Here is an 18,831-nt window from a genome sequence, read left to right as displayed (position 1 = left end):
CCTGTGTCATAGCCTAGAAATTCTCCTAAAGCAAAGTGGAGCCATTGTAGGACTCACCTTGGTTGTTACCATATCTGTCCTTTATCGCTTGATGTCCAGTGTCTTGAAATGTGTTCTTCTCCAAATATTTTGTCTTGTGTTTTTTTTGGAGGGGGAGGAGGGTTGTTTCACTTTATCTTGGCTGAAAGCAACTCAGATGTAGTTGACACATGAAATTCGTATTTTGAGATGCGATTCCATGTTTCCCCTGGCAAATGTAGTCTAATCTTTGCTAGTTCTATATTGGTATTTTTTTTCTCCTTCAGATTTCTAATCATAAGCCCATCATCAAACTACCATCTTTTCCTGGTTATCCAGCATCTCCTTTTAAAAATGTGTCTCTTTCCTGTGATCATGTAACAGATGCTATGGATGAAGATAATGAGTCTGTTTCTCTTTTTTACATTTAACTGACCTTAATTATGTATTAGTTTTTCAAAAATTAAATTTTAATTTAGCTTTATTTTTTTCTCTTTTCTTTCTAGAATACTCACCCGCTGGTTATATTATTTAATTCATCATTTTTATATATATTTCTATATATATGGATTTTACTTATGTGCTTGTTAATATTACTGAATTATTTGAATTCCTGAATTTATATAGCTTTAATATAGCTTAATGTAATTTAATATAGCTTCTTTAATATAGCTTAGAAACTTTGAAAAGTTTTACATAATTACAGAACATTGTAAAGGGTATGTTATTTTAAGTAACATAGTTTGATCCTTCTATCACATTCATAAAAGCACCAGAAGTATTTAAAACCTCAATATCTTTATAATATTTTAAAATATCCATATATTTTTCAAAGTAAAATTTTTTAGGTATTCATTTTATTAATGTAGATTTATATACTATTAAGAGACTCATTTAAAAAATGTAAACTCAGACCTTTCTTTTCTACTTCTTAGAGTGGAAGTTGAGATCGGTTTTGTTTTTGTTCATTTGTATTTTTCTTATGCAGTTTATTTTCTGTGACCCTTCTGGTCTCTCTCCCCAAGGTTAGGGTAGTGGTGGTGGTGGGGTGTGTGTGAGGGTGTGTGTGTGTTTGCATTTGTTTTCATGTATAGGGGAAAGGGTTCTATTTTTCTGCACTGTTAAAAAAAAAAAAAAGGTCTAGCTTTTTTTCCTCCAGGTATATTAATAAATGTATTCTTTAAAAAAATTTTTTTTAGTTTTTGAATTTATTTTTTATACAGCAGGTTCTTATTAGTTATCCATTTTATACACATTAGTGAATAAATGTATTCTTGAAGTAAATGGGATAAGGGAGGAATGTATGTTTGTAATGTGATTTAATCTTCAGATTATAAAATGTAGAGCTGGAATTCATGGCTTTAAGTTTTGTTGTGACATAGCATGCTTCTACCACCTTTGATTTCCCCTAATTATTTTTTTTCATTTTTTTGTCCTTGATAAATTAAGATGAAAAATGTCTCTTTATTGGAGAGTCCTAAAACTTAGACTCATTAACATTTTTTTGAACTTTTTATTTTATATTGGAATATAGCCAATTAACAATGTTGTGATAGTTTCAGGTGCACAGCAAAGTGACCCAACCACACATATACATGTATCCATTCTCCCTCAATCTCCCCTCCCATCCAGGCTGCCACATAACATTGAGCAGAGTTCCCTGTGCTGTACAGTAGGTCCTTGCTGGTTTTCCGTTTTAAATATAGCAGTGTGTACATGTCAATCCCAAACTCCCTAACTATCCCTTCCCCTCTGGTAACCATAAGTTCGTTCTCTAAGTCTGTGAATCTGTTTCTGTTTTGTAAATAAGTTCATCTGTATCATTTCTTTTTTAGATTCCACATATAAGGGATATCATATATTTCTCTTTCTCTGTCTTATTTCACTCAGTATGACAATCTCTAGGTCTATCCATGTTGCTGGAAATGGCATTATTTCATTCTTTTTAATGGCTGAGTAATATTCCATTGCATATATGTACCACATCTTCTTTATCCATTCCTCTGTCGATGGACATTTAGGTTGCCTCCATGTCTTGGCTATTGTAAACTGTGCTGCAATGAACACTGGGGTGCATGTATCCTTTTGGACCATGTTTTTCTCTAGATATATGCCCAGGAGTGGGATTGCAGGGTCATATGGTAGTTCTACTTTTAGATTTTTAAGGAACCTCCATACTGTTCTCCATAGTGGCTGTACCAATTTACATTCCCACCAACAGTGCAGGAGGGTGCCCTTCTCTCCACACCCGTTCCAGCATTCATTGTGTGTGGATTTTTTCATGATGGCCATTTTGGCTGGTGTGAGGTGATATCTCATTGTAGTTTTGACTTGCATTTCTCTAATAATTAGCAATATTGAACATCTTTTCAGTATGCCTCTTGGCCATCTGTATGTCTTCTTTGGAGAAATATCTATTTCGGTCTTCTGCCCATTTTTTGATTGGGTTGTTTGTTTTGACGATATTAAGTCTCATGAGCTGTTGGTAAATTTTGGAGACTAATCCCGTGTCGGTCATATCATTTACAAATATTTTCTCCCAATCTGTGGGTTGTCTTTTCATTTTGTTTATGATTTCCTTAGCTGTGCAAAAGGTTTTGAGTTTAATTAGATCCCATTTGTTTAGTTTTTAAAATTTCCATTATGCTGGGAGACGGATTGAAAAAGATATGGCTGCAATATCATTAACATTTTTAAGAGTCTTGGATAGCATTTGTCTGACAAGAGGCTTCTCCTGGAAAGCAATTGAATGGTTACATTTCTGATAGCAGATATATTCAACCTAATAACCTAAAAACTGACATTTGCTATTATTTCTCTTTAGGTTTGAAAATGTAGATATTATATTTGAATTACTTTTGAATTTTATTTACTTTTGCATGATGGGATTTGAATTTGACTTTGTTATATTTATTATTCAACTAGAATTAATGGGTTAAAATGTTTAGAACAGCACTGTTACATTGCATATGAGTATTCATTTTAGAAAGGGAGAAATAATTTTCTTCTGACAAGTCCTTTCTGTTGCTTTTTGGGCATAGAAGGCCTTGTAGAGATGGCAAGACAAGGTAATCGATGAATTTCATTGATGTACTTGATTTGGAATTACAGGTAGAAACTTTAAGATAGTCATGCAGTTTTACTATTTGAACAGTTTATAAAGCTGAAGTATAATATTACAAAATTATTAGTAATATTTATGTAAATGATATATTTTAATAGCATCATAAAGTTCAAAGATAAGCTAATTTTTCATTTATAAGGTTTTTATTGTTTTTTAAAATAAAAATGGTAATGCAGTCAGATAACTAGAAAGAAATATTTCCTTGGAATAAAACATTGCCATATAATTTTGCCAACGCAGAGGGCAGAAAAGGAAGTATAATATTTATGCATCAAGTTTTGTCATGACTAATAGGAATGTTACTATATCAACTATAGTATAGGCATTTTCCCATTCTTTTATGGTATCTGTTGGGTAGTTTTTTACTGAGCTTTTTATTTTGGAATAATTTTGATTTACAAACATTATGCTTTAAAGTGTTTCTTTCCAGATACATACAAAGCTATGAGTTTTAAAATTCAGAGTCTCAGAAGACCAACAGATTAACACATTTACATGCCAGTCATATGCTTTTCTTTAAAGGTTAGAAAATGCAACTTGATGCTGTTTCTTAACCTACTTCTTAAATACATCTCTTTCAGACAATGGAAAAACATGTTAATATATTGTTTTCTGATTAATAAGTGAATTTTCTAAATTATTATCATTGGGATATATCTTTAAATTGGCAGGAATTAGGCAGGATGGCAGTGAGTGTCAGTGATAGCATAGCAGTTAACGGTGTTTATGCCAAAAACAAAACAAAACAGAACAAGTAAATGTCAGAATTATGAGCCTAGGAAATTGCATCTCAAATGGTGAAGTATATACTGTTTTATAGTAAAATGAAAATCAGTTGGTTTCTAAGTATTTAGACCATTGGTTTTGTAGGCATTGGTTCTCCAGATCCTTTAGATTTTCTTCTAGATGAGTTTCTCTTGATACTGGTGTTTTAAATATAGAATTATATATACTTAACAGAATAGAACATTTCTCATTTGAATATATTCATTGTTTTTGTTTGAGGAAAATTAGGGCCTTTCTTATATGTTCCTTTTACAGGCATATAGGGAGAGAGAGTAAAGCGTTCAATCATCTATAGACTAAAAAAGAATAAACAAAATTGTGAATCACTGATGTGGAGAAACATTTGTTATTTATTTTAGGGGCCTTGATGCTCTCAGCAAAAAAGCGAAGGCTTCCACTGTAGACTTACCTATAGAGTCTGTAAGTCTAAGTCTGCAGGACCTGATTGGCTACTTCCACCCACCAGATGAGCACTTAGAGCATGAAGATAAGCAGAACAGATTACGAGCTCTAAAAAATCGGCAGAATCTCTTCCAGGAAGAGGTGAGTTTCTACCAATGATCGTTTCTTTTCTGTCGTTGTCTTGGGGAAACAACTTCTTGGTGGGGAAGATTCTCTATCTATTTGACATCTGCATTTTGAGATATACATGAGCAGGTGTACTACTGTACAAGGGAACGAGGGAACCAGGCCTTGGGGGAATCCTGCAACGGTTTTTATTTCTCTCTCAGTAAGTATTAATTTTAAAAGATGACACTCTTTGCTTCTCTGGCAAAAGACGTTTTATTTTACTCTCTGCTCAGCTTCCACTCTGATCATTGTTGCACAGTAGTTTGCTTCATGCTCGTTATATAAAAACAGACTCTCAAAAGCGTCTAAATGGATACAGGCTTTGGAAAGTACAAGGGTTTTCGAAGTGTTCAGCAGGTTCCTTGGGGCTCCTTGGAAATGCTTCAGGATCCACTGGAGCTTTGGGTTGGGGATGGAAGTTGCCTGGGAGAGGGCCACCTGGGAGGCAGGCTGCAGACTCCCTGCTTGGACAGAGCACCCCCATTTTTTCTCTTTGCATATGCTAAGATTCTATGTATGATTTTATTTTCCGGAAGTTCCCCTGCTAAAAAGAGCTCAAGTGCATATTTTATAGGCAGAATAACAGAAGGACCAAGTGACACATCTAATGGTCCTGATGCTAGTGTCCAAACTAGTACCATGTATTCAAGAATTTCCGTGGGAGGATGTCAGAGTTGAGCTGGCACATCAGGCCAGATCAGCAAGTCTTCCCATTCTTCTCAGTGCCCCCTGTATGTGGATTAATGCATTTTTCTGAGTGAAAGTATCTTTGTAAAAAGTATTTAAGAAAAAAGGTTAGTGGACATGGTTGAGTTCCCATAATTCCTAAATCTATGTTCTTCTAGTTTTAAAACTGTTTCCTAATTTTCCATCAAAAGCTGTTGAAACGTACATTAATTTTTGAGGATTTTTTTTTCACTGTGTAGAAAAGAAATGACCTATCTAGAGCTCACAATGGCATGAAAGCACAGGAAATGTCAACATAAACCTATAATAGCAACATGGAATCGTTTATTGGGATCATTTCTTTTTGTACATGCCAAACTGTTAGGTATACTGCACTTATTTAATATCTAGAAAAATAAAATGAAATATTGGGCTGTGAAATTTTGAAATATTGACTTGGATTAGTGTTTTTCTCAATTTCTCATATAAGACAGTCTGAATGGGAACCTAGAAATGTTCTTAGGGTCATAATGGCTCTTACATTCTTTGTGTGAAGTAAGTTAATTTAATTTGTCAACTCTTTATAGCTCTTCCTTTCATGGGCTTTGCCTCATTTTGACAACCTTGATCTAGAAAGCATAATTTGAAAAGTAAAAGCATAATTAAAAGCATAATTTGAAAAGTACACAGCTTCTTACAAAGTTCTGTAATGAATTTTTGATTTGCTCTAAAGATACGTTTTCATGAGCTTTTCTTTATTAATTTAGTATATCTTCAGTTTACTGTTAAAAAGGAATGATTGATGATGATGATGATGGTGTCCTCCCTAAAAGTAAGGATCTGCTCTTACGCTTTTGCAGGGTAGGGGAAAAAATCATTTTCCTCTACTCAGGTTCATTGGTTGGGGCCCTGCAGTTTAGACCGACCAAAGGCAGATGTACAAGAGAACAACAAATAGATTATTCATGTGTGCACCGTGTGTGTACATGGGAGTACTCAGTGATGGGTAACTCCAAGAAGTGGTTAGAACTCAGGTTTACATAGCATCTTAACACAAAGAATAATAAATTTGTAGGGAAGTGATAAGACGAAAGGAATTCTGAGCTTGGAGGGGCAACACATTGTGGGAAGGAAATATATGGGAGAAACTAGTGGACAGTAAGGGCTAGTTTGATGTGTAGATTAAACATCGTCTCAAGCATCCTCCTGCCCTTCCTGGTGGAACAGAGAAGGGTAGGGAATTTTTCGTGTCCGCTTTTTCTCAACTGCCTTTAGCCCAAAATAATCCTTATGCCAAAGTGGCATATTCTGGGGTGGCACACTCTGAACCCTTTCACTTACGGTAGAATACTGTTATGATGGATTCGTCATTCTACTATTAAGCCTGGCAAATGTAAGTATGAAGTACATATTTTTATGTTGTTCTGCTTCTATTTGAGAATAGCACTCAGGATTTAAAAACCACTCGAGTCATTCAAGAACATTTTATTTCACATGCAAGTGTGTTTCTTTCTGTCCTTTGAGTAAATGAGCTCAATGTTCTTTATGATTAACAGACTTACTTTGCGCCAGGCTTTTTTTAAAAAAAAAACAACTTAGCATTTTTTTTTCCCTGTGAGCAGAATCGCAGTTTCTGATGGGGACTTTTCTACCCTTCCAGGGAATGATCAACCTTGTGCTCGAGTGTATAGACAGGCTGCACGTGTACAGCAGCGCTGCACACTTTGCGGATGTCGCTGGGAGAGAAGCAGGGGAATCTTGGAAATCGATTCTGAATTCTCTGTATGAGTTGCTGGGTAAGAAGTATGATTGGGCTTTCAAGAAACCTGACTTATGTCTATTTAACATGATCATGTAACAGTTACAGCAGCTTTATAACATGCTTCTTAATTGAGGCTTTCAAGTTTTACTTTAGTTGCACTAAAGTCAATGATGTTTAGTATTTAAACCCATCTCTGAGCGTGACAGGTGGCCAGAGCAGTAGTTTTGCCTTTGGTTAAAGGGGGCGAGTCATCTAGGGTGGAGATCTGTATCTGCAACTTCTAGGTAACTTGGCATATGCTCAGCAAAAATCGCAGTGGTATGATGCATTCCTGTTCACGCTTTGCAGACATTCATAAGGTTGTTGGATGGCTTCAGCGTGATGATGTACGTCAGAGGCTTAACATTAGCATATTATTGTTCTTCTTATCATATATGCCCACTTCTTTTGGATACTTACGTTGTTATCTTCTCCCTCGTTAATATAGTCATGCTTTCTTCTTCCACTTCTGTTTTTGTTCTTGTTGTTTCTGCCTTTTAAATATGTCTTAGAAAAGGAACTTTAGTTGGAACTGTTGGATATAGAAAGGAAAGTTCTGGATTAGCTGATAGAAGGCCGTAGCATCATGATTATTGCAGATACACCCTCCTCTTGGTTTCCTCATCAGGAAGTGGAGGAACAAAGTTTCTTTCGTAGTTGCCTCCGGGCTGAAATGCTACATTCTGTTACTTCACCCATTCTTTGAACCCAGCATCACACACCTCATACATTGGTAGCCTCCATCTCTGGTGCATAGACGGTGCTCAGCAGATGTTTGAGATGTAAACACCTGAGACCGTGTTGCTAGCTGGCTATTGTGAGGTTTCTGGTTAATCTCTGTGCTTCCACTTCTTTTCTCCACCAGTCTTTATTTTAGACTCTGGGAAGCCCTCACACACTTCCTCATGCACTTTCATTGACTCTCTGATACTTGGTGTATAACTTGTTCTCGTCTTCGGAGTACTCAAGCCCCACGGCTGGTCTGTCCCTTCTTTTTCACCTGTGACTTCAGCCAATTTATCTCTAGTCATTCGGCATTATGTCCTGCCTGTCCTTACCTCCAATCCAGTACTATCCCTCCAGACTGTCTAGAATTATTTTATATCAGAGACTTGATATACAGAAAATACATATTTCTATTGAAAATATATATTCTATATTAAGTATGTATGTATACAGCATATATTTCTTAAGTATATGCATTTATTTCCTTAATTCTTTACATCCCATTTGATTAAGGAAGGATTTAAGGGAGCTATTACTTAAAATTGACATAATTAGGACCCCCTAGAACTCACATCATAATAACCATATATGTCACTAAGAGAGCACACAGCGATTTCAGGCAGTGAATGCTTTGTGGCTTTCAAACTAATTTTTTCATGCAACGAAAGACATAAATTCTGAATGTACTTTCCACATGTATACACACACACACACACACACACACACACACACACACACACACACACACGCTTAACCTTAACTTCTATAGTTTCACACTGCTATTCCTCAGAGGGTTTTTGTTAATCCCCTACCCCCGTGTATGTGTGTGTGCGTGCGAGTATGTATGTGTGTGTTTATATATGTATTATATATATATATGAGGCAAAACACTTGAGATATATATATACATACATATATATATATCTCTTCAGAAAAGCTTCCTTTTCTCTTTTATCTGTTTTCTCAAATATCTTTCCTCTTAATTGCTTGTATAGTCTCCTGAAGGGGCATCCTTGGTAACAGAGACTGCTTGGAGTCCAATGGACCTGGGTTTTGATAGAAACTTTATCCATTCATCAAAGATTAATTGAGTGTCTGCTAGGGGATATGCCGTAATCTGGGCAATGAGGTGCAGTTGTTAGCAGGATGTAGTCCCTGCTCTCATGAAGCTTATGGTTGAGTAAGAAAGACAGGTGGTGTAAATAGCAAAGCTAGCCACAGTGCTGTACAGTTATTGCCTCAACCATCTCAGTACATGTTACTGTTAAATCATGTTAGTAAGTGATTAGTAAAAGACTGATAAATTTGACTACATGAAAATTAAAACTTTTAGGATAAATAATATCATTACAAAATAAAAAACAGATGGGAATTTTGTAAAATATTCAATCTATATGAAAGACAAAGGCCTAGTTTGTGTAATATACAGAGTTTTCATAAATGTATAAGAAAAGGGAATATCGCCTCATAGAAAAACAGACAACAGATGGCAATGGGTAGTTCACAGAACAATTAATAAAATAATAAAAGATTCTCAACATGGCAAATAAAGAAATGGAACTTAAACTAATAAGTAGAGATCATATTTCACTTATTAGATTGGCACAGACAAAAAAAATGGTAATACCCATCATTGGTGAAAATGTTGCAAAGCATCTTCTTGGTGGGAGTATAAACTGATGAAATTCAAAAAAACCAAACAAACCTTGGTCAACAAACGTAAAACTTTAAATGTATATATCCTTTTACTCTCAGAATTTCTACTTTAAGAAGTGTATTCTAGGGATATATTTGTGCAACTGTGGAAAGGATGTCCACTGAAAAATTGTTTATAAGTAGCATAAAATTGAAAACAATTTTTCTATCAACAGGGGATTGGTTACATAAGTAATAGTATACCTATAGAGTGTAAAACTGTGTTTTTGAAAATTGAGATAAGTATACCATTGGAAAACTGTATGAAACAGGCTCGGTTTCTGGTCTTTTTAGTATGACAATCTAGGATATGGGGTTAAGGGGAAAAAAAAGGCAAGATGCTTACTGTATGCATAGATAGATTCCAGCTGCATAAAATTAAAAGTATGTAGAGACATATACATTCTTGTATATATATTGGACATTTCTGAAAGGATGCACAGAAAGCTGTTAGGTGGCTGCTTCTTGGGGGAGAGATCTTTTATTTTTCTGTGTGTTCTAATGAACATTTACTCTTAACCTATTTACATGTATTACTTTTAGAATTAAAAAAATAGGTAACAGAAATGTATAATGCTAGATAATTGATAATGAAAGGAAAAGTTAATATATTCATTCCAGTTGAGTTAAAAAATAGAAAGTGTCAGCACATATAAAGAGAATCTTTTTCAATATATACATGGTAGTTTTAATAATGGTTGTTTCAGGTGAATAGAATTATGAGAGATTTTGTGGCTGAAATGTTCCTTTGACCACGCTTGATAATCTGTTTTTATTGTAGTGAGCACTGATTTCATGCTCAGGAAAAAAGTAGTGAATAAAATCTTATGTTGACTGAAGAACCATCTGACACCAGTAGTTTGTACTGAAGTGGGTGTAATCATAAGATAGGCAGACATGTGTACGTAAGTGTATGTTTCACCTTGGCTGGAGAAGTCTCAGATCGGCAGTACTTGGAGTTCAATGTGATATTTATATCTCATTGGCCCTCTTTACTCCGCTATCAGAAAGTTTGCTCCAAGTATCATTAACTTCAAATTTATTAAGCCTCCTCCCGATTCTTGCAAAAAGGTAGACAGTAGGTTCTTTCATGAGGTTATGTGTGAAATAAACCTTCTTCTTTTACTTCAGCAGGTTTCTTTAGCATATGGAGAGAAAAGGGAGAAGGTGGGAATGATAATCTGTAACAATTTAAAAATTTGACGTGGATATAGTTAATATGTGTTTAAGTGGAGAAGGACAAAGGCAGACTTATGAGCCTGCCATCTGGAAGACCTAAGGATCTCATAGACACCGATGTTCATAGTTTGAAACGCATCGCTGAGGCATGCTTTCATACATCTTTTCTGACATCCACACAATTAATCTACAGGAGGCTTGCGAGCCAGGATGATTTTCTAAAGATGTCCCGAGAAATGCTCTTTGGCAAATTCTCCCTACGATTACTCATGTTATGAAACTTCGAAGTATGAAACAAACAGGATAGACCGCTACTCTTTTAGGATGGGAGAAGTTACCAGTTTCTGAGTCCTTAATAGAATTGGCACGAGACAGATTAACAGGAGAAAAAGAAATAGATTTTAATTCATGCCCATGGAGGTCATAGAAATGAGACCTAAGAAGTGGCCAGAGCAGGCAGCTTCTATACCTTTTAGACAAAGAAACAATAAATTTGTGAGGAATTTACAGGACAAAGAAACTTGGGTTTTGAGTGCCCAACTGATGAAGAATCTAAGCAGAGTTTGGGCTTTGGGTTGTCAATTATAGAAGTAACAGGGTTTGTTTACAAAGGTTTCTTGACCCAGACTCCCTGTTTCTGGTGGTAAACTTGTCCTTATACCTCCAGATGCAGGAAATGTAAATGAATCTTTCATGTGAGAGATTTATTTCCTGCTTTCAGGGAGACAGAAAGGAGGGTCAGAGTGTCCCTCTTGCTTTGGCCATTTCTTAAGTAGCTTTAATTCAAAATACTCAATATGCTATAGAGGCACATTTTGGGGCAGCCTACTCTGGGAACCCACAGACTACACTCTTAAATTCTTCAACAACATTCTGAGGGTTTTGTTTTTGTTTTTGTTTTTTATGGTTTTCAAGATTTAGAAGTGTTCACTTGTCCATCTGAATATTATAAATACCTTTCTGGATTATAGTTCTGTTGCCTCCTCATTTGTCTGTGCTGTTTAAGGCCTATTCACTTAGTATCTCTAGGCTTTGAAAGTAAACTCCAACAAGAAACATAGTTTTATTTCCTGTGTGTCTCCAGCACCTAGAACAGTGCCTGATACAAAGCAGGTAATCAGTATTTGTTGAATAAATTTTAAAAGTGAACGTTATCTTGGAAGTCCTTCTATCTCAGTCCATCTGTAATTTTCTGATTCTGTTAGTATTTTGAGAAATTTTGAGTCAGAGTTTAAAAGACAAAAGCATGAAGACATGGGGATGTTATGATACTAGTAAGAAATACAGAATAGACTATTTTTAACAGTAATGATTTTTCAATTAAGTGCCTATATTACTTGCATTTCGTATTCTGATAGATAAAAGTTTAAGGATTTAATGAGTTACTCAACACCAAAAGAAGTTTGGTTCACTGAACTAGCACTTCCATCATATATGCGCTTAGTTCAGAATTTGTTTATAGTATTTAAATTGGGACTTGCCTGGTGGTGCAGTGGTTAAGAATCCTCCTGCCAACGCAGGAGACACGGGTTCGAGTCCTGGTCCGGGAAGATCCCACATGCTGTAGAGCAACTAAGCCTGTGCGCGACAACCACGGAGCCTGTGCTCTAGAGCCTACGAGCCACAACTACTGAGCCCACGCACCACAACTACTGAAGCCCATGCGCCTAGAACCTGTGCTCCACAACAAGAGAAGCCACCGCAATGAGAAGCCCGCGCACCACATCGAAGAGTAGCCCCTGCTCACCACAACTAAAGAAAGCCCTGCATGCAGCAGTGAAGACCCAATGCGGCCATAAATAAATAAATAAATAAGTTTATTTAAAAAAATATATAAATAAATTTTGCACTTAAGACCGATGTTATTCCGTAAGAGACTGGCTACTATTTATTCCTTAAGAAATAACATACCTTCTAAGTTTCAGGCAATGTGCAAAAGTGTAATAAGACAGAGCGTCAGTTCTAAAGGAGCTTAGAATATGCTAGAAAAAGACCTGCAAACCATTGTGTTATATTCACACTTTATTCAAGCTTATATTTGCAGGGCCAACCATAGTGCCTGATGCATTAACGTTAATATTTCTTAAATAAATGAGGAAAAATAGTATGGCGGGTGAAAGGTCTTAACTTTCTTCCAGGCCAATTAGACAGCAATAACAGAGTATTTTAAGGTATAGCATGCATGAAACGACATTTGTCTTGAGTTTGTTTCTGTACATTGAGGTACAATGTAAAGTTGCCATTGTTCTTTGGCCATGAGAGTGGCGCTCCGAGCCATCTGATAGCTACTACCACTGTCAGTATGAATGGCATTGTTTTCCTTTCTCTTTTTAAAAAGAAAGTAACTTTATTGTGTCCTTTAACTTAAAAATGAATATACATCTTCATGATAAAAAAACTTAGATAATTGACCAAAAAAAGAAGGTAGAAACGACTTTTAAATGTAACCACCCATTTTGGTGTATAACCTTTAAAAAATATTTCTTTGACTCTAAATAGAACATTAAGTACACATAAAACATTTCACACACCCACGTACATACATAAACAATAGCAAATTCCTGCTAGTGGACATTAGCTGTGGCCTGATCCCCTGAAGGTTTAGTTGACTTTGGTCCACGTTCCAGTTTCATGGACTGGGGCGGACTTAAGATTTCCCTTTGATGTCTGTACACTTAGGGGCATTATTTGGTTACACTGTCTCCCACTTGCATGCTTTTTCCTTATTATCTGATGTTTCTCTGAGGTTACATAATATCTTGCTGCAGACCGTCACCTCCTCACTGGTTCGTACAAACTTCCATTCTTATCCAGGCTTTGTGAGTTATTTGTTTGCTTGTTAATTTATTTTACAGAATTTATTGTGGCTTCAGAGGGTCCCTGTGCAGAATCGTATCACAGAGGGTGACCCTTTTTCCTCCCAGCTCCATTCATTCCTTCCCCCCACCCCCCATTTTAGAATAAGAAAATTTCCCCTTTTGACCCGGGGAGAGCTCTCCCACCCTTGTCAATGTTCCTCAAGGTCTGTTTCTATCCAGCAACTTATCATGATCTATTTCTCAAAAAGCTCTCATTCTCTAAGAAATATTCTAAAAAACTCAATTTCTCCATTCTGTGCACGTGCATATCGAGTATATCCATTTACTTCACCAAAATGGGATCGCAGTCTCAGTATTCTTTTATAGCATTTGTTTCCACTGACTTCTGTACTGTGGACATCTTTCCTCGGCAGTGACTGTAAACCTTCATCAGGCTTTAGTGGATGTACTCCACCCTACTGAAGGGATGTGTCATCATTTATTTAGCCCACACTCAAGCTGTTTCCAGTGCTTTGCTATTATAAATAGTGTTAGAATGAGCTTTCTTGTATTTCTCTGTATATTTTTCCATTACTTTAGAAACTCAGCTGATTTTTTCATGGGTAACTTGCTGAATTATAATAAGTCACACACTCTGTTTATTTGGGAAACATACTCTGCACGTGCACACACATGCACACATATTCATAATGCTCAGGAGGCATTCTGTTTGACTGAGTTCAATTTTCTTTTGATTAGAAGTACATACAGAGTCTATTGAGATCATCTGTTTCATGTGACTTATGAACAGATTTCCTAATACATTTCTGTCTCACTGGAGTATTGAAGCCCCACTTGAGTTAATGCTAATGCACTGCTGAATATGGTTTGTAAATACCATCCTTGTATAAGACTTTGGGATCTGCTTTCATAGGTAAGAGTTCCCTCTAGTTTTCCTTCTGTTAAAAATTTTTTATTGGAGTCTCGTTGATTTAAAATGTTGTGTGAGTTTCTGCTGTACAGCAAAGTGAATCAGTTATACATATACATATATCCTCTCTTTTTAAGATTCTTTTCCCATTCCTTCTAGTTTTCTTATATGCATACTGTCTTTGGTAGGCACTGATACCAAAGTTATACTGTCTTCGTAAAAAAGTAGGGAGGTTTTCTTTCTTTACTTTGGAACAGTTTATTATAGAAATGACTTAATTCTTGAATGTAAAAAAAAAAGTTTTTGGTCTTTGACATACTTCTCAATATTACTCGTGGTTTGTTACTCTGTTTAGATTTTCTTCTTTGGTTAATTCTGGTGAAAAAAGATATATTTGGAGGCCATCCTCTTTCCTAAATGTTCAAAAATTCCAGTACAGAGATATATAAAGTGGCTGTGTTTATAATTCCTTTTTCTTCTTAACTTTGTTCTTTTTCTCTTTTCTTCTTGATTAATGTCGTTGGTATTTAGCTTATATTTAAAAAAAGAATCCTTGACCATATTGATCAATCATATTTCAATTTATTACATTGATCACTTCTACTATTTCTAACATATTAATTTCTGCTTTTATTGCTCTCTGTTTTTCCTATTCTACTAATATTTTTGATATTCTTTTTGTATATTTTGAAAGGAGTGTTTAGTTAACATTTTTCACCGTTACTTAGCGATTAAAGTGTTTATTTTTCCTTAAGTACAGTTTTGACCATCGACCATTGATTGTATAAGGTAGCATTGCTATTTTTGATGTTTACTAGATATTCTAAAATTGTGGTATTGATTTCCTCATTGACTAAAAAATTATTTAGGAGAGAATTTAAATTCTTATGTAGGTTTTATTTTTGTTTCTGCTTTTCTTACTAATTTCATATTTCGTTACATTGTTGTCAGAGAACATAGTCTGTACACCATTTCTGTTTGTAGTAAGTTTAATGAAGTTTTCTTTGTGGCTTACTGTATGATTTTCTTAAATGTGCCATGGTTTATTAAAAGGGTTTATTTGTGTGTTATTAGTTTCTTCAAGAATTACCTTATCTCTAACATTTGACCTCTAGAAAATAGTTAATATCTTTTATTTTAAAAACCAGAAGTCAAAATTAAAGGAGTGGGTTAAATTTTAAACAAATGAAACTCTACAAAGGTTCAAAAACTTCACCGTATACTTCCCCCAGTTGCTGCTGTTCTACAGATGTTCCTACAGGTTAAAATTAGAAGTCCCACTGAGCATATAGGACTCCTCATTCCTTTACTACACCTCATCCTTGACACACTTGTCCCTCTGTGTGTGTGTGTGTGTGTGTGTGTGTGTGTGTGTGTGTGTGTGTGTGTAGCTGGTTCTTCTTGGTCCGAGAGCCTAAGTAATTGAATACATCACGTTGTAATATTTGTACAAATGTTATGGGGGCTCCATTCACAAAAGAGCTTTTCTTATGCAGTTGCAAGAACTGAAGCCTTCCTGTCTTTTCTGTCATTATTTCTTTTCTTACTTTCAGGCCAGGTAACAACTTTTGGGGGGAGGAAAGAGGAAATGTGAAGGAAGTCTTTAAGTTAAATTGAACTCTGTTGCTACAGGGTCTCCTTTGTTTTGCTCTTAACAAGGAGATGAACAGGTGGTAATTCTCAAACTTCAGTTCTTCAGACTGTTTCCTAGCACTACCAGATTTTAAATAGTGATTTTTCTTATAGCAACATCTTTTTCACATTAAACATATTTTTTATATAAAAATCTCATCAGCGCTTTATAAAGTTATACAGTTTCTGAACAATCTTATGGGTATAAGAGTAGAATTTACATAAAATATTTACCACATTTGCTTTGAAAGAAGTGAATGATTTAGAAACAATAAAAGTTTTAAATTGAGTATATCAGTTGGGTTGAAAGAGATCCTAAGGGTCACATAGGAATTTCATGTAAGATGGGTTATTTGGTCAAAGAAGTGTAGAAAAACACTAGGTTAAGCAAAGTTAGAATAGATGACTTTATTGCAGGGGTTAGTTCTTAGAGTCTTTAATGTGCATTGTGAATCTCTAAATGGAAAGAAGAGATACAGGGGGAAAAATGGTTTTCAAACTTACTAGCCCTCTGCCCTCCCACCCTCTTTTTCCTGTAACATTTAATGATATCTCTTTGCATGTCTGTTATAGTTACCAGTTCTATCTCCTAGTATTTTGTGCCACATTTTCTGGTAAACTGATGTTATCTTAACTTCTTCATTATATAGGTGAGAAAATTGAGCTCTAGGGAAATTAAATAATTTAGTCTTACAGCTAATTAAAAGAAAGGAGTATTAGAATCCAAGTGAGGAAACTCCCAGGACACTGGTTTTTCCATTACCCTTCATTATGACTTTCCAATATGAAATGTTACTTTCTCAAAATATAGTCCTTCTAATAAGCAGTGTTTTTTTCAGTCTCCATGAATAAATATCAATTCTTTTTTTAATGTCTCAATTTTTGTGTATGTATATATGTGTGTATTTGTATGCGTTTTAGGTATAAAATAAAGGTATTTTGTTTTCGAGCCAACATTTTATGGCTACTATTAGCTTACTTTGGTTTTGAACTAGAAAATCACGTAACTGTGAAATCTGCTTTCTGTTTTGCAGCGGCTCTAATTAGAGGAAATCGTAAAAACTGTGCTCAATTTTCTGGCTCCCTCGACTGGTTAATCAGCCGATTGGAAAGACTGGAAGCTTCTTCTGGTATGTTTTCCACTATCTCCTTTTTATGACATATTTTTCCTGGTTTTTTTTTTTTTTCTATTTTATGTCCCTTAAGACAATAAAAACTGAGATTCAGTGCAATGTAAACGTTTTCCTTTTACTAGGTTAGAAAGTTTTCTGATTGCTAAAATCATTGGTATTTTCATTAGTTATTTCTGAAAAGCAGTCTAACCGTATCTTCATGTACATTCAAAAAAGAATGAAGTTCGGAAAGCCACTGAAGAGCCAGAATTCCCACTACTTTTCAAATCAATCATTCCTGAGGTACTAATACATTAGTACATTACAGTATCATACAGGTAAAAGGATTGGTTTGGGTGAATTGTTTTTGTTCTTTAAGTGAATTGAATTTGAAAAGAAAGGATTGGTTTGGAATTCACATTTTTAACTTGTCTTCAAATGATTATGTGGACAGGTTTGGAAAACAAATTAGTTTTCCAAATCATGGAGCACAATAGTTTATTTTAAAGGGATTTAATAAATACCAATAAACAGTCTGCATCATCGTAAAATAGCTAAAGGCAATAAATCTGATACGTCTGTCTCTAACAATATGTTACTTTTACGTTGTTGTGGAGATGCACCTGTGCTTACCAGGCCTGCCTGAACTCCGGCACCGCAGATTGCCTCAGGGACCCCCCAAACTGAATCTATTGCTCCTCCATCTGTTTGCCTAGTGTCCCGTTAGCTGCCCTTCTATAGCACTACTGCCCATTTCTGTTATTTATTTTTCCTCTCCATCTCCTACATTAGTAGTGAACTCCTTGAAGGTAGGGCCTCGGTTTTATTGATCTTTGTATTCTCTGGACCTGCCATACCATCTGGCAGTTAGTAGGGGCTTAATAGTATTTGTTGATGGAATGAATGACAGTTTGAATTCACTTAATTATATACCTGTCAAGACAGAAATAATGCCATGACTTTTCATGATGAAGACCCATTCAGGGACAGGTTTGTTGGAATTAAATGGATAGAGAGGTAGAAGAACAGATAGCTATGGTCAAAGGAGGTTACTTTTAAGTCACAGAGTGAAATTTCAAAGTTTAAGATTCAGGAACTTAAATCTAGGTTAAGAGAAATTTGAGTAACAATGAGTTCTGAGGCATTCCTGGTTTGTTGGGTGGCAAAAATAGAAAAGGAGATGGTTGAGGTAAAAAAGGTGCAAGAATTATGAGACAAGGGTTTTCAGGGTATCACAGCACGAATGAGGTGACTGTGAATCAATATGGAATATATTCAGTAAGGAAAAACTGAATAGCTACTAGGAGGAAGTGATCAAATAGTAGTAAGATGATGGCGGGGATTGCAAAATGGATAAATTCTTGGTTCAAAGCATCTAGAATTGTTGGAAAGCTCCAGTAGATACAAAAAGTATGCTGGTCTCTTTCCCTGGCCCAGGGAGTATCTGGAAAGAGAAAGGAACAGAGCAACCTTCAGGATGCAATATGAATTCTGGACAAATCAGCTGCTTCACTTTTTAAAAAATGCACAGCAAAAAAAGCTCAAAGGAAAAGAGGAGAGAGAGAGAGAAGGAAAGAACAGAGCAGAGCATCCTTTAAGCTTGTTACAGGACCAAACTTGGGTTCGTTCACTGGGGTGCAGTAAAGCCAGTCTACCGACACTGGGCTGTGGTGAAGGAAAGTGCGGCGTTTATTGCAGGACACCAAGCCAGGAGAACGGGCAGCTCACTCTCAAAAGACCCAAGCTTCCCAGTGGCTTTCAGGGAAGGCATTGTGAGGGAGAGGGCTGCAGGG

General features: G+C 35.7%; 1 protein-coding gene across 1 annotated transcript in view; it reads left to right on the top strand.

The window, feature by feature from the left end:
• The window catches only part of RYR2 (ryanodine receptor 2), a 510,050-nt gene that overhangs the window by 155,882 nt on the left and 335,337 nt on the right, over positions 1-18,831 (top strand). The window contains exons 15-17 of the mRNA XM_073793696.1: positions 4,288-4,471; positions 6,825-6,960; positions 16,961-17,056. Coding sequence (XP_073649797.1) covers positions 4,288-4,471; positions 6,825-6,960; positions 16,961-17,056 — 416 coding nt within the window. The remainder of the gene's footprint in view (positions 1-4,287; positions 4,472-6,824; positions 6,961-16,960; positions 17,057-18,831) is intronic.

Source organism: Tursiops truncatus, chromosome 16, assembly GCF_011762595.2.
Source record: "Tursiops truncatus isolate mTurTru1 chromosome 16, mTurTru1.mat.Y, whole genome shotgun sequence".
Taxonomy (NCBI): Eukaryota; Metazoa; Chordata; class Mammalia; order Artiodactyla; family Delphinidae; genus Tursiops; species Tursiops truncatus.
Note: the sequence above shows the minus strand (reverse complement) of the source record. Positions and strands in the feature narration are given on the sequence as shown.